Source organism: Amphiura filiformis, chromosome 1, assembly GCF_039555335.1.
Source record: "Amphiura filiformis chromosome 1, Afil_fr2py, whole genome shotgun sequence".
Lineage (NCBI taxonomy): Eukaryota > Metazoa > Echinodermata > Ophiuroidea > Amphilepidida > Amphiuridae > Amphiura > Amphiura filiformis.
Window position 1 is genome coordinate 32,211,451 of NC_092628.1, and position 17,615 is coordinate 32,229,065.

At 38.7% G+C, this 17,615-nt stretch overlaps 1 protein-coding gene across 3 annotated transcripts in view; it reads right to left on the bottom strand.

The window, feature by feature from the left end:
- Window positions 1–10,671, bottom strand: part of LOC140144612 (armadillo repeat-containing protein 7-like) — a 30,778-nt gene extending 20,107 nt beyond the window's left edge. For 2 of the 3 annotated variants that reach the window (XM_072166518.1, XM_072166452.1), the window contains exons 1-3: window positions 10,474–10,671; window positions 8,898–9,044; window positions 5,869–6,012 (exon numbers count right to left, since the gene is read on the bottom strand). In XM_072166518.1, the coding sequence (XP_072022619.1) occupies window positions 5,869–6,012; window positions 8,898–8,997 (244 nt within the window). In that variant the 5' untranslated portion in view covers window positions 8,998–9,044; window positions 10,474–10,671. The remainder of the gene's footprint in view (window positions 1–5,868; window positions 6,013–8,897; window positions 9,045–10,473) is intronic. The other variant, XM_072166578.1, reaches the window with a different exon arrangement.
- Between the last annotated feature and the right edge of the window lie 6,944 nt (window positions 10,672–17,615).

Genomic DNA, 17,615 nt, shown 5'->3' on the forward strand with positions numbered 1-17,615 from the left:
CCAATTTCTCAATTTTGGGTAAATTTCAGTCATTGTACATGTAGTCATGTTTTTATATAGCTCAGTGATGACAAATTGGCACGTCGGATTTTATGTCAGGACATGTCACATCAGAGAATCAGAAACAACAAAATAATGTAACTATAGACGAATCCAACAAGCCAAGTCATGGTCAGGATTTACTCGGCCATTACTGCACCAAACTGGTGTTATTACTGCCCAAATGGGTGGATTAAATCCGCTTAAAAATCGATGTTGAATTGTATTGTGTTGTAAACTTTCATCAATCTTTTGTCTACGTGTAACACAGGTGATGGAATGCAGTTTAATATCCCCGCCAAGGCCACATCATTTCACATTTTAGGTGGGATTGGACCTAAGGGGGACCCAGCTATGGCTGCCATCGAGGTGTAGGAATGCGTGAAATTGGATTCGTCTATACTGCAATTCCACGTTCACCTCAAATATCCCCGACTACGGGGTTGGAAAAATGTCTTGAAGTATAGCGAATCCCGCACGTTTTGACGACATAATATAAGTTTATTGTACAAATGCGAGGGTAGCGCGAACATTTTGCTATATTGAAGCTAAAATGGTGAAATATGGTGCAAAAGTAGAATAATTTGAATGAAGAGCGCAAAAATGAGCACGAGGATAAAATGACCAAATGAGGTTAATTTGGACAGAAACCCACATACAGGTGTTACGTCAACGTGGGGGTGATTGTATATACTGTGCCCTTATCAATTTTTGGTAGTTGCACCAACCCCATTTGCCACGCAGGTTGACAAAATAGAAAGTTGCCAGAATTTGTTTTGATTGTAAACACTATCATGACTATCGTGAGCAAGGCGTGAGGGGAGGGGAAGTTGATGATACTAGCGGTTAGCAAACTATGTCTATAATATGCATGAGGCCCTGTGAAAATTAAAAAGAGTTTTCTAGAAACATGAGAAAAGGGGTAATGAAGTGTAAAGGGCGGCCAGCGCAAAACCTTTGCCATTTCATCTGAAAATGACCATACGGTAGATGCTATATTTAAAGCATCCATATTGAGTTTGTCGAATTGCATACAAATATTTTAAGCACGGATTTTTAATTCTCACTGCACGGATTTTTAATCTCACTGCACAAACGTGCCTGGAGGCACGTTAAAATAGCCTCTGACATACCCTGAAGAGCAGTCACTGCCAGCCAATGCATAAATGACTATTTTTTTTATTTAAAAACTAACCCCATCTTAATACAGCCTCAGTTATAGACTTTTTGTTCCCCAAATCCATTGTATTCTTTGAAGCTCCTTGAATGCCTTTGAAACTTCTTTCCCTCATATTTTTTTTCCTTTTTCAAAAGGCAAAATTCTTCCCTAAATCATGCAAATGGTAAAACTATTCCTTCCCCTTTGGGGGTGAATGATGGAAGAATATACACCCCTGACTATATGTATTTGAATGGGGCTTCAATACTACTGTTTTCCTTATGTTATCCTCAGTTCATTTATAATGACAATATTAATTGAATGATTATCCTTCACTTTAAATAATTTAATTACTGTTTAATTTTGTTTAAATTAAATTTAAACAAAATTCGATTTTTTTAAACACTTTTACTGGGATCACTGAATGGGCCTTTAACCCTAACCGCCTAAGGGCTTTTTGGGGACGGGAAGGGAAAGAAGGAAGGAATAAAGAGAGAAAAGAAGGAAAGAAGTTGTTTGCTCTGGGTGGGATTCGAACCCGAGACCCCTCGCATGCAAGGCACTGGGTCGGCGACACTTTGCCACGGGTCTTGGGCTTCACTGGCCAGCAAAACCGTGCCTATATATCACTTAGGGCGATTGCGTCATCACACCACGTGGGATGCATGCACGAACAGCGCATATACATGTATCAAGTACTATTTTGTAGTATACCGTCCTGTTAGGGTTAAGGAATTGTTAAGCATGCATGCCCAACCATTTCAATCTGAACATGATAATATCTACAATTTGTTTTTACTTGACTGTGCAAATTAAAGAGGCTAGTTGTGACTTTTCCTGTCATACATTTCCAGGGGGATTGTTATTTTTTTCTATTGAAAGGGCATTTTGTAATTCTTCAACTTTTTAGGGTATGGTTCAATGGATATCTACAAAAAAAGCAGATTTTTAAACTTTCAGTTGATTTTGACAATGAATTTGCAAGTTACACACATATTTGCATTACAGCCCCCTGCATGGGCCACGATGAGTTTCTATCTATCGACAGACAGAAAATGCAAATTGTATAACATCTTTGTCGAATGACCGAATCTGCAAGAAAGGTTATTCACACGAACATTTAGTCCTAAGAGTCTGGTGGTACAAACATCCTTTCAATAATGTACTTTCAATAAGAACAAAAAAAAATATTGTTGTGTAGCCCTCAAGTGGGAAAATGGGAAAGTTGGGTGGGACGGTCGGATTTTTTTTTTTTTTTTAAACCTTCAGTTTTAAACATCCCCTAAAATATTAAATAATGCTTCTTCAATTAGGGGACATTTGTCAATTTTGACCTCTGGATACATGTTAGACATCAATTAAAGACTAGTCTTTCAAAAAAATATTAATTTTAAGTGAAAAACACTGATTTTTTGAACAAATCTGTAAAAATCATCATTAAAAAAAAATTGCGGCCCTGATTTTTCAGGATTTAGGGTCGGACGGTTGAGGGCAACACAACATTGTTGCTTTAGTATTGGGCAGGATCGTAAATGGAGAAATAGCCAAATATATGCCCGTGGGTGATTTTTTCACAATTTGGGTTTGTTGCAAATTTGTGATGTTATTAATGTTAAAAATATTGGCTGATAGTTTCAGACTGGAATATAACTGGCATCTTGTATTTTTGTACTTCCTACTCTCAACATTGTCAATAATATTTCTAAAGGCCGATATCTCAATTTCCAATTTGACAATACCATAACTTACGAACTCAATATCTTCGCTTAGGAATGTCCGATTTCATTGGGGAAAATGGCATTGTGGAGCAAAATATCTCTATATTTAAGATATGTAAAAACCTCAAAATTGATAACCTGCCCAAAAGTGTCTCCTTTTGACATGACACATCACATACTATCCAGAGAGGTTGTGTCATATTATATTTATATTTGCAAATTTCAAATAAAAAGCCAACTTTCATTGGATTTAGCGCCCATGTTAAATTTAATAGGGAAACAGAATACTTTATTGCTAAGGGCAAAGACAAACTTTCTGCCCATTTCCGCAAATGGAGATTTGATTTGTAATTTTTGATGTTTTTATTTTATAAATTATTGATGGCTGCATAATCTATAGGCATGTTATATTTTTTTCAGCATTTCTTGCTGAATGGTTTCATTGGTGTTAAGGGGGTACTACTCCCATGTGGTAAATTTGTGACTATTTTTGCATTTTTCTCAAAAAATAATAATAAAAAAACAAAACAATTATTGGGGCAAGGAATCCAATTACTACACTGACATTTCAGTGATTCAAGACAAGCGGTTTGTTATTTATGATAAGAAATGAGGTACATCCTAATTGTACATGTACCTTATTTCTTATCATAAATAACGAACCGCTTGTCTTGGGTCACTGAAATTTGTTACCACTGTGTTATTAGTTTTTGAGAAATATGCAAAAATAGACACAAATTTATCGAGGGGTGTAGTACCCCCTTAAATTTGTGCAAATCTTTTTTGTTTTTTTGTTATTGCAATGTAATTCTTTTTTTGTGTGATTTCTTGTAAAAATAAAAAACACAGAAACATAAAAAAAAAGTTCATGAGAGTCGGTCCTGCATTCTTATCACTAGGGTCAATAATAAATTGCATCATTAATCTGTAATGAAAATTATATTAGTCTGAATAAAATAGAGTCAGCATTTAATTGATATTTTTTACCATATTTCAAACCTCCGACACATTCAACTAACCCTTGGTCCCAAGACATTAGTCTCCTCTGCCCAGTGGCATATGCAGGATTTCATGAGTAAGGGGCCAGATGCCACGTTCGGGGCCAAGTTTCCCAGACTGACCTAACAAACAAAGTGGTCCTTGAACAACAATTCTTGCCTGCTTTCGCAACCGCCCACTTCTGCACTTGTAGCAGAACGTTTTCGTTGTGACCCCAAAATCTATGGTAATTTGACCCTGGATTACCCAAAATACTGTCAGAACCCTCATTCTCTCACATCTTGATTACTGTAACATTTTGCTCAATGGAATAACACAGAAATATCTCTCCAGACTACAGAAATTACTGAACAAATGTGCCAAAAAGCTGATATATCATAAGCCCAAATCTGATCATGTGAGCCCACTCTTTAAGAGATCTTCGTTGGATACCAGTTCATGAGAGAATCAAGTTCAAGACACTTACGCGTGTACATACATCCCTAAATGGGCTCTCTCCTCAGTACATTTCCAGTGAGACTAGTGTCACTAGGTTCAGTGAGTGTGTTAATTTTATCATTCCTCGCACCAGGAATTGTGCTGGTGATAGAGCCTTTTCAGTGGCTGCTCCAAAGTTTTGGAATAGCTTACCATCTACAATCAAGAATGCTATCAGCCTGGACTCATTTAAGTCACTGAACAAAACTCACTTATTTCCTTAATTTTTTGCTGCCAATCAATCAATCAATCAATCAATCAATCAATCAAAAAGGGCTCCAAGCTCAGGTTAAGGACATTTGTGTCCAGCCTTGGGTATATATAGAGAATAAATTTATCCAACAGCCGCTGTCGTGGATCTATCATCTAGTATAACATGGGCGACAATCAGGCCTGTAGCCAGGGTGGGTGTTGGGGTGTAATGCACCCCCCAAATTTGCAAAAGTATTTCTTTGCTAGCGTAACGAGCCAAAAAATTTGATTTTTAAAGTTTTTTTGGTCAAAAAAGGTCTAAATTTGGGGAAGAAAGTCCACTTTTCACAGAATTGCCCCCCTTGGAAAAAAGTCCAATTTGTCAAAATCAGCACCCCCACAAAAAATCCTGGCTACGGGCCTGGCGACACCATTATTTGCCACATTGTTTTACACCAAAAATAATGTCGCACATGTTATATGAGACGATAGAAATTGCAAGATAGCTCGGCTAAAACAATATACACATACAAAATTTTAATCAAATTAAGTCCTACATTATTAAAAGGGCTACGCACCCTGATTGATTCAAATACCGCGTACAAGTATCGTGTTGATTTGCACGTGCTGAACTGTGTTATATCTTGTCATATCACATGGCTAAGAACCAATAAGATTGCTGGAACTTCCTCAAATGTTTAAGAATTAACAAAAATGAACATAAGAGTTTGAATGAGAAGGTCTCACATTGTGCTACTACATAATTATGACCTGGGGGATAAAATTTCCAAATGGCATGCCATAAATTACTTGCACCCCCTCTCAGCCTGCCAAAAATTGCTTTCCCTCCTCTCGGCCTGCCAAAAATCTTTGCCCCCCCACTTGCACATGCTAACTTTCTTGGATCCCAATTTACAAGCCTTAAAATGGACTAGATCTAATGAGGGTGCTGCGAGCAGTAAAATTTGCATAAAAAGCATTTCCATACTGTTTTCGTCAAGCCTTTTTAGAGCGTTGCATTTGAAAGGTGCCCCATGAATTTGTGCCAAAAATTGCATGCCCCCTTTTCAGCTTGCCAAAAAATTCTTGCCCTTCAATTTTATCCTACCCAGGGCTCATAATTATTGCATTTTGTTGAATTAAGATGCTGTTTCTGCTCAACATGTTATGCAGTCCTTGATATATACATGTAGGCAACTTTCTGAGGTGCATCTGCAACGCAAGGAATTCTAATTTGTTAGACCCTGTTTCAACTCTTATATGGTTAAATTAGTGATTGCATACCTTGCTCTTGTGAGGTCTGGTACTCAGTGACAAGTTGTTGCAAGAATTCCAATCTATTCAAAGAACCTGTTGGTGTTTTGTGAGCCAGGTGATCCCAAGAACTAAACATATTTGAAGTAAACTCTCCCAGATATATGACACATTCTAGTGAGGAAAACAACGCAAAAAAAATAAGGATGACATTAAATTCAATAACATCAAATTTTCAAATGGCATGCCAAAAATACATAATTGCTCCCATCCTCATTTTGGCCTGCAAAATAATGCTTGCCCCCCCGCTTGGCCAGCCAAAAACCTTTGTGCACCCCCCGCACATCATGACATGCCAAATCTTTGAGAACCCAATCACATATGGTCGAGTTTTCCCAAAGTGAAAAAAAGACATATAAATAAATATCGGATAGTTAATGACGAAGTAAGTGAAATTTAGCAACGCAACCAGGTTTATTAGCACAAAAGTCTACACTTCATATCTATGGGATAGGCAAATAAATTCACACCAAAAGCAAGCCCAAGACATCAAGTATTCACCGAATGATACAATGAATATATACGCGGTATAAGAAATAATGTACTGTCCCCCAAGTGCCACTGAACAAGGCTCTGAAAGTTCGGGATTGACAAGCTACTTGTTAATGCTTTAATCGGCACCTAGGGCTTCCCTAGTAGCAGTACTAGATCGTATCTGTATTTTGCTATAGCTTTGATTTGTACACGCAATCCCACGCATGAATGAAAACATTGTGGACAAAGCCTACTGAAAGTAACGCAAAAAGGAAAAATGGCCGCATGTGATTTGAAAAAGTGACAGGACTAAAACTTTCATTCCCATAACCTACGCTATAAAGGCTAACACTAAGTTCACCACATAAACTTGTATGGCTCAAAATTCGGACATCTCACCACTACGCTTACTGACTTCCGTAGTTTAAATTTGTTGATGTTTTTTAAATGATCCCCGATTTCTGGTGGATTATTTTAGCTTAGTTATGTGTATGACGCTTGTGGGAACCAGCCAAACTTCAGAAGAAAAAAAAACAATGTTGATGTTGACAATCGGCATATACTATAGCGAAGATGTGGGACTTGCATAGGATTGTAAACTGAGCTCAAAAAGAAACTTGTACTTTTTACAGCGTGTGAATCACAAGGTCATATCTTAAAATACTGTCAATCAAAATGAACCAAAATTACACAAAGGATTACTTTAATACTCTACTCAAAACACATGTCAGTAACCAAGCAGTTGTCCAACTGACACAGCAGCAAAATGCACTGTCATGGGACAGCTTCCTGGACTTCCTCCACTTTCACAGCCCAACATTTGGCACCCAGCACAAAAAATCTGTGAGAATGCACACACGATCCTTGCACAGATGATAAAACGGTGCTGCTTTCTGCTTTTCATACACTTTTTTCATGAAACAGGGCTGGACTGTGATTGTGAATGTGTTCCGGGAAGCTGTTCCATGTCAGTGCATTTTGCTGTTGTGTCAGTTGGATAACTGCGTGGTTACTGACATGTGTTAAGAGTAGAGTATTGAAGTAAACCTGTGTGTAATGTTGGTAGAATTTGAAAGACAGGATTTCAAGATATGACATTGTGAAAAATTATAAGTTTCTTTTTGAGCTCAGTTTAGATAGTGATTAAATTGAGCAAAATCTGACCTTTCTAGGTTAGTTGACCAAACTTTATGTGCGTATGATTTACTCGAGAACTCTAGCTTCGAATTTAGACACGATAGTTACGCATTCGATGCTAGAGTGTAGGTATGCTAGGTGAATTCAAATTTGCCATCAAACTGCACCATTTTACATATCAAATTAAAGCCCTTGAGTAAAGAAAGCCAAAACTGAAAATTTTTTTGTCATATGACTTTCTGTAACAAAGTTACATCTTGTCAAAGATTGACTTTCATCAAAAAGATTCTGCTAGCAAAATTCCCTAAAACGGCATTTAGGGGTGTTTCTAGATCTTAGTCTCATGGCGATAGCAGCTTTTTTAATGGAACTGCTATCAAAATCCTCTAAAATTCCATGTGCGACTTGATTATCACCATAAAAAATCATATATTTGGGTCAAGTGAAGTATAGAAAACATATTTATGTAGGTTTCCTTCACCGACCTATTCTCTTAAAAAAAAAAATTCAAATTTCTATGTAAATATGCATTGTGTTTGGGCCCCGGTCTCGGCGAATTTCGCTGACTAGTAAATGTGTTAACTAAGGTTTGCCTGGGATACCTATAGAGTGCATTGCTATCATGTTTCGGTCGGACAGCGATGCAATTTTTTTTGCACCGGAGGTTATTTATTCTGTTAATGTTGAAATTTGGATGAAAGTAATTTCGATGAGTCAACTGTATCTTTTGAACAAGATTTGCATATTTTGGACAGTCTAAAATCTTGATGAAGTGTAATAATATTTTAGCAACATTTTTGATGCGATTGCCTGTCGTGATCAGATGTGTTTACTTAGACTTCCATTGCTTTACACGGTGTCATGCTTCAGCGAATCCGACTAGATTTTGAATGCAATGGTTTCTAGCCTAGAATGTGAAGCTATCGGTGAGCAAATTCTTGGCTAGACTTCTCAAGCAACATATGATAAACGACAGTCTAAACTTAGAGTATGTATATGTGCAACGCTTTTGGTGTTTTGGGAGACTGAGGGATCCCAAACAATGGGTGATGAATCCTATTCTTGACTGTGTAAATATTCCTTCAACAATTCCCTGTATGGTATTTACGGTCTTATACGTTGTCCAGAGTATAATTCCCTGTACTAGCTAACAGGGTTGATTTGCTATCCCTGATATGCCATTTACTAGGGTCGAATTTTGAGCATGGGTACAGGGCTGTCAACTTTTTGGAATTGCTTGGCGTGAGACACTGTCGTACCGGGATGGAATATTTGTTTGCCGACTACAATGTTCATTTTGACCCATGATTAGTGAGTCACCTCGCTCGAGAATGTAATTTTACAGCTCTTGGTGTGAGATTTACTACCTTGGCGTGATATTATACTACCTTGCCGTGAGACCGTGAGAAAATGCTCGAATGCGTGAGACTCACGGCCAATGCGTGAGAGTTGACATAGTCCTGCCAGCAAGACTTCAGTCTTTATCATAATGACATCTATGCCGAGTTACAGTTACTGGAACTAGAATGACAGCCCTGTAATTAATAAATAATATCATGAGCATGACATGATTATATAGGTAACCCAGGCAAACCTTAGTTAACACATTTGCTAGTCAGCCAAATTCGCCGACAATGTCAATGCATATTTACATAGAAATTTAAAACAACTGCCCGAAGAAGGAAACGTACATAAATATGTTTTCTATACTTCACTTGACCCAAATATATGATTTTTATGGTGATAAGTCACTCGCACATGGAATTTTAGAGGGATTTGGTTAGCAGTTCCATTTAAAAAAGCTGCTGAGACTAAGATCTAGAAACACCCCCGAAATGCCGTTTTGGGGAATTTTGCTAGCTGAAACTTTTTGATGAAAGTCAATCTTTGACAAGATGTAACTTTGCTACGGAAAGTGCTATGAAAAAATGGTTTTCAGGCAAATTTGAATTCACCTAGCATACCTAGATTATAAATTTAAGCTTAGGGGAGATTGGGGTTAGTTGGAACGCGGGGTAAGTTGAAACATTGTATTTTTTTCTGACACAAAAAATTAATTTGGTAAAATACTGGCACCTAGTAATAGGTATTAGTAAGGGTCATCCACCAAATTAGCAACAGCACTGATGCCCCACCAGTGTTGGCTTGGGAAAGGAATATCTGTTTTTTGACTTACTGACTAATTTTTATACCTCTCAGAAAAGATGCGTTATCTCCATGTTGTTTGAATGATTCAGGGAATATTTTTTGAGTATCATAAGCACTAGTAGTAAGTCCCAGAATAATGTTAAATAAAAGTTTTATTGTATTTCTTATTTTGTGTAATGAACTTTGAGATGTAAAAATAGGCATCGGGGTTAGTTGAAACTTTTGAGGTGGGGTTAGTTGACACGTGAAAATCGCATAGAAAAATATGGTTAAAAATTTGACTTTTTAAAAATTTGTAACATGTTTACCATTTCTTCAATATTGCTTTAATATGGTTAAAAGCAATAATACAAGCAAAAAGTGCACACAGAAAGTACATTTTATAATATTTTAGGCTTCTCATATTTTGGTCCATGGTGACACTCGTCACCTTGTGTCCAAAGTATTGACCCGAACTCCCACATATTTATTTATTCATTTTTTCACACTGATTGTATGTTAAAGGGTGCCTTCAAGGGAAGTATAACCTAACAACACAATAATAATTATTTTGAAATTTTACAAGCCATGTTTCAACTAACCCCTCCCTATGTTTCAACTTACCCCAGGGGTGGGGTTAGTTGAAACACTTTTTTTCAAATTTTCAAATTGGATTATATGAATAATCATAAGCAGGTCCAATAAAGTTTAAGGCTGTATTTGTAGCATGTATGTATATGTTTATACTGCTATGGTTAGTGTTTCTTGAAAGTAATCGGTTTGCGTTAAAAAGACGATTTTGTGAAAAATGTTTCAACTAACCCCAATCTCCCCTACTCTAGTCTAGTCTACCATTTCATGTAGAGTGATATAGCCAAAGTTGAAGTTCTACGTCAATCTTGCCGGTAAAACTATAATTGAAGTACTTTAGTGATTAATGTTAAAATGTTTCAGTCGTTGTTTGGTTTTATAATTACAGAACAAAAGGTGTTTGACGTAGCGGAATGAAGTTCTCGAAGCTTGTTGCCGACTTGCCGAAAATAACAACTGTGAAGCTGCCAGAATGATTCGGAATTGGGGATGAAAACTGGCATCTATGAGGTGTTAGAGCAGCACAGTAATATCTCGTGGATTTGCTGCCGGTGTGGTTTGCCCAATTTTGCCTCAAGTCTCTTTTCATCTGACTCCATAGATGTTACTAACAGTTTCAGTAGTCTTGATGCAGTTGACATAGATGCAGATGTTGATCAACCATTATCATCTCCGATAGCAACCTCATCCCGCAAACAAAGTTCAGTAAAAACATCAAGAGAGTAAAGGACACACACAGGAGGAAAAGACAATAAAACAAAAAACTAATAAGAAACCATACAAGCCAACCAAGATACTGGTAATCAATTTCCAAAGCATCAGAGGGAAAACAGCCGAACTCGCCACATGCTTGGAGTTCGATGATCCAGACATCTTGATTGCGACAGAAACATGGATTGACAGCTCTGTTTACAGTAGCGAAATATTCCCCAATAATTACACAGTGTATCGGAAAGACAGACCTCAAATTAAGGGAAGGCCGCATGGTGGCGTTCTAATTGCTGTCAAAAGTGACATGATCCACGCCCAGAGACATGATTTAGATACCGATTGCGAACTGGTGTGGATTGAGCTTAGCGTTGTAGGATCCAAGCCCATCTTAGTAGGGTCCTTTTACCGCCACCCAGTTCACCAATTGAGGATCTGAACATGCTCAGAACTTCTCTGGCCAGGGTTAAGGTTGACAATTACAGTAATGTATGGCTTGGAGGTGACTTCAATCTTGGCGATATCATATGGGAGACTCAATCAGTTCGCCGGGCTCACCAAAAGGCCCCATGTAGAGATCTCATAGATATTGCGAATGATTGCGGTTTCGAACAAGTCGTGGAGGGTCCCACGAGGGGTAAAAATACCCTGGATTTGTTATTTGTGAAAAATCCATCCCTGGTGGTCAAATCTGGACTCTTACCGGGCATAAGCGACCACTACGGGATCCCGGTTGTAAGTATTCATTCCAAACCATCCACTGTCAAGCAAAAGCCTAGGAAAATTTTCCTCTATAACAAGGCCAACATTGATGAGCTGAAAGCTGACATAAATGAAATCAGTAGTGATTTCAAGAGTGGTAACGTTCTGAAACTGATGCAAATGCTCTCTGGATCATTTTCAAATCTAGACTGTTGCAGGCAGTGGATAAACATGTGCCATCAAAAATGGTGCGGAAAAGAAATTACACACCATGGATCAATCAAACATTAAAACGCCTACACAAACGTAAGCAAAGGGCGTATAACAGAGCAAGAAAAAGTAACAGTCAAGAAGACTGGGAGAGCTTTAAAGAACTTAGGAGGAAAATAAAAAAGGCAACTAGGAAAGCATACAGGGGATACATAAGAGATAAGTGTCTAGAATCATCAAAACAATTCTGGAGCTTCATCAAATCATTGAAAAATGATTCGTCAGGTATACCAGCATTAAAAGATGCGCACGGTGGTCTAGTGACATGTAACAAACAAAAAGCTGAACTCCTAAACTGTCAATACCAAAAGCAATTCACACAGGAGAGACTTGAGGACCTACCAACAGAGCCAGAGAGCAATATTCCATCAATGCCTAACATAACCATCAGAGAAGAAGGGGTCTGTAAGTTGTTGTCTGACCTCAACCCTTTCAAAGCTACAGGTCCAGACGAGATCTCTCCGTGGGTGTTAAAGGCAATGACAAAAGAACTCAGTCCAGCGCTAACAGTGTTATTCCAATTAACATTGGATTCGGGAGTAGTGCCAGAAGATTGGTTGTGTGCCAACATCACCCCTATTTATAAAAAAGGGGACAAAACAGACCCTGCAAATTACCGTTCTGTAAACTTAACATCTGTTTGCAGTAAAATGTTCGAACACATACTTCACTCTAATATTATGACCCATCTGGACACACACAACATATTGTGCAATCAACAGCATGGATTTAGATCGGGTCACTCATGTGAGACACAGTTAATTTCCACAATTCAAGATATTGCAGCTGAACTAGACAAGAAACATCAAGTTGACATAATCATCATGGACTTTACAAAGGCATTCGATAAGGTACCACACAGGAGATTGTTGTTGAAATTATGGGCGTTACGGCATCAGAGGTAGCATACATAAGTGGATAGAAGCATTCCTAACACGTAGGAAACAACGCGTGGTGATTGATGGTGAATGCTCAGATTGGGTCAAAGTGGACTCAAGTGTGCCACAGGGTACCGTAACAGGGCCCCTTGATTTCCTCCTATTTATCAATGACCTGCGGACAACATCAACACAAATGTCAGGTTGTTTGCCGATGATTGCATTTTGTATACTACCGTGGCGGGCCTGAGGGCGCTGGCAAATTACAAGCAGACTTAGATACACTTACAAGATGGCAAACAAAATGGCAGATGGAGTTCAATCCAAAAAATGTTATGTTATGCATGTCACCCATGCAAGATCACCACATCTCAACACATATACCTTAAACAACATAATACTGAATGAAACAACATCTCACTCCTATTTAGGGGTAGATCTGACCGAGGACTTATCCTGGAACTCACACATAAATAAAGTTGCAACAAAGGCAAATAGGACTCTGGGTTTCCTGAGAAGGAATTTGCATTCATGTCCACAACACATAAAGGAAATGTCATACAAGACATTAGTGCGCCCAATCTTACAATACTGCTCCTCCGTGTGGGACCCACACACTCAAGTGTTAATCAACAAATTGGAAGCAGTTCAAAACAGGGCTGCACGATTTGTAAAAAGGGTGTATGGCAGAAATACAAGCGTTAGCGCATTAAAAAAGGACTTACACTGGGAGAGCCTAGAAACACTAAGGAAAGTGGACAGACTAACCATATTTCATCAAGCTGTAGCAGGTCACCTCGCCATTCCAGTACGAAACACCCTGCGCCCGGTCAAGAGGAATTTACGACATACATCTCAGGCAGCAAAGAGTTTTATCCCAATTTCAACAAATAAAAACTGCTACAAATACTCCTTTATCCCCCGTACATTAACTGACTGGAATAAACTACCATCTAACCTAACCAACATCGACGACAAAGAATCCTTCAAGCAAGCAACAAAGAACCACCTGCAAAACAACTAGTCTACAGTCGCAGTGCGCCTCACGTACCCTACTCGGTTGACTCTCAATTTTGAGGGTGTTGAGTAGTACTAGCACAAGACAAGAAGACAAGAATTAGCTGAGCAGTCAATATGATCGATACTCTAATTGGGCGCATGAATAGTGGTGGCGCTCTATATTTTCCTGTTAATTTTGTTTTCACACAGGCTGTGTTTAACTGGAAGCGCGAGGTGCATGGCAAAGTGCTTTTGCCCCGGCTTTTGCAATCAAATTTAGATTAAAAGTGCTATAATTTGTGCTTGAATATCATGATATGTACCAAGTATGTGCTTCATTGGTTGCTGCTTATGATTCCTCAATCGTGATGTGTATTTGTGTTACCGGTGTGATAAACGAGGTATTAAAATTTAGCAAACTCCAGCTGTTCATTGATCAACCTGCTAAAATTTTTCCATCACCATGCATGCATGTCCATGCCATATGAAATGGTAAAGTTGTTTTCTTTAAACTTCCGTGGTCGTGCCTGTGTGTATCGCGTACACGAGCGTAAACACAAAAGCAATAAACAATCACGCTGGTTGGCTGATCAATGCACTTGACAACAAGCCGGCTGACCCATTGGTCTTCGGCGCGGCGCGAGTAGGCGACCTTGTCACTTCTACGCGATCGCAATTCACCAGCGCGTACCCGGACCACGGAAGTTTAAAGAAAACAACTTTAAGTTACTCACTCGAGAAGTCTAGCCAAGCCCAAGTTACTTGAGTACCGGGGTACTCTATTGGTTCACCTCAGGTTGTGACGTGACGTGTACATGTGATGTGTGTATTTGACTATTTCACCAGACCAGCCACCGTAGTATTGAATGATTGAATCGCTTGCATATCAGTATATACTCGGTTAGGATATCCACATCATCATGGCACATGTCTGAATGTAATAAAGCTGAGGGACTTCTTTGTCTAAGAGCGGTGCAAGGGTGAGTGTGCCAGTGCGTATAATATTAATCGCGTATACTCGCGCACATGACAAGCGCAGTTTGTCAGCACACTCACTAGCACCTTGCGCGCAAATCACCATTAACGTCATTACCAAACTTGAAGATAATTCATATCTTGTGAATGCGCACTGCGTACAGACAAGCTGTACTTATTTTTACTCTGGAACCTAGAGTAGATGAGTGTATTTTTGAAGTACAGTACCGGGATGATCCCCCCTGCTCTTTTCGAATAGCCTGTGACGTTCTTTAACGTGCACACTGCATTAATGTGAGAAATACATGTACACGGGACCGACAGCTTAACGTGCCCTCCACGTGAAGTGCTTTGCTCAAGGACACAAAGAGCCAGCCGAGCTCAGGCGGACCTCGGATTCGAACCCATGACCGTTGGATTCACAGTCCAACGCCTTAACCGCTCAGCCACGCTCCAAGTTTAGAAGATCACGACGAGCGATCGCATCAAAACTGTTGCTAAAATTGCACTTCATCAAAATTTTAGACTGTTCAAAATAGGCAGGTTTTACTCAAAAGATAGGCCCACAGATGACTCATCAAAATAACTTTCATCCATATTAACAAATAACATCCGTTGCAAAAAATGTCAATGCTGTCCGACAGAAAAATGATAGCAATGTACTCTAGCATCACATGCGTAACTCAGGGGAATAGACCTGAAACTTTTCCTCTTTGCAGCTGATTTCCTCTTTTTTTTTATTCCTGAAATTTATGAATTAAATTCTTTTATTTCAGCCTAATTTGAGCCATTTACCTGATTTTACGCTGTTTTCCAGCATTTTCTGAGCATTTTCAGCTTTCTTCCTCTTTTTTTTTTTTATAAAGACCCTGTTTCAGGTCTGGTAACTATTGTGTGCAAATTCAAAGCTAGAGTTCTCAAGTAATAATGACTGTGTCTTGTGGCGTAGCTTAATGACTGCGCTGTGTGACATTTTATTAATTTGAACAATTTACGCGGATGTATGTGTGGTAAAAAGCAAGTCTATCTTGCAACTATGAAATAATGGTTGTTTTTTACTCTGTTCAAGGGAAAACTTGTCCACGAAAGACTTCAAACTAAAATTTTACACAAAATAGTGCCAAATTGCTTCAATTAGGTCTTCATTTTGCAAAAGTTCCTTACTTCTGAGGACCACCCATTACACCCCTGCGTTGTGGCCAAACAACTGACCGTTACCGCTTCTGTTTTTGACATTTCCCAATTTTTGTTTAACACAATTTATAGGACAATAATAGGGAAAACTTGTCCACAAATGTTTGGGCTTTTTCAAACATCCCCCCCCCCCAGACATTACACCCCCTGCGTGAACATTCTTGCTTCTGCTTTCGACATTTCCCAATTTTTGTTTAACACAATTTATACGCCTACAATTAATAGGGAAAGCTCATTTCACAAATGTTTGGGCTTTTTCAAACTAAAATTTTACACCATAATAGTGTCAAAATGGTCCACCAAATCACTTCAATTAGGTCTTCATTTTGCAAAAGTTTCTTACTTCTGAGGGGTTGAGGGGAACATCCCCTGAGACACCCCCCCTGCGTTACGGTCAAACAAATGACCATTTTTCGCTTCTGCTTTCGACATTTCCCAATATTTGTTTAACACAATTTATACGCCTACAATAATAGGGAAAACTTGTCCACAAAATTCGCGCAAAAGGCTTCATGCTCATTTCACAAATGTTTGGGCTTTTTCAAACTAAAATTTTACACCCTAATACTAGTGTCAAAATGGTCCACCAAATCGCTTCAATTACAACACTGCACAAACGTACCATTATTGCTGAAATTTTCGTCTCAGCTATTTGTTACCATTACTAGTGCATCTTGAGGTTGATGTTGCTATGCTTGTGCGTAATATGCATAAGCAATGAACCATATTTACTAAACTATATCAACTAAGCGGGTCACCATTGGTGGAGCCACCAAATAAATGCAAATAATTATTTGTATTTATTTATTTGTCTATCTATGTATATTTATCTGAACATGCTTTAATAGCTAGAATTTATTTATCTATTTAGTAATATATTCATCTATATTAGCTGAGAGATCATGATGAATTGTTCGTCACTGAAAAATATCAATTATTGGCAAGTTCCTCTTTATACACCAATCCGAGAAGCGTTTACTGTATTTGGCCCTCTATTGACGGCAACACAGATGTACCAGAGCGGGAGATTTAATTCGTAATTCAATACTCATGATTGTGTATTGAATATCACTGTTGTGTACAATTCCGGGTACAATTCTGTATAGCACACAATAAATAATGGATGGAACCCCGACCTCGGGACACCATGAGTTTTACATCGGGACACGCAGTAATGGCGAAGTCGGATAGGTGTATAGATTTGAAAAGTGTTGGTGTATCAACGTCTTCGGCCTATACCAATTTTATGTGCACATGCCTTATTGTTTCAAATACACATGTACACACATCATTGATTTTGAATAGCATAGTGACTGCAGCACTACAATATTTGTTTCTTTTAAAATTTAATTGTACGCAATATTTATAACGTCATATTTCTTCTTTTTTTTTTTTTTGTATTTTGTGTGTTTAGTGGAGAGATGATGCATGTGACCAAAGTGAGGCTTATTAAACGGTTTGTATTCTGGAGTTATTATTGGACATGTCCCAACTATTATAGCCCTGGACCCAGTGCAGCGACCTGTCCCCGCTGGTAGTAGCACTCAGAAGTGGCGCCCTCTCGGCTGCTTTGTGACCTCGTAATCCGACAGCGACAGTGGCGTAGCGATGGGGGCAGAGGGGGCACCAAATTGCCCAATTCAGCACTGATTCTGCGCCCCT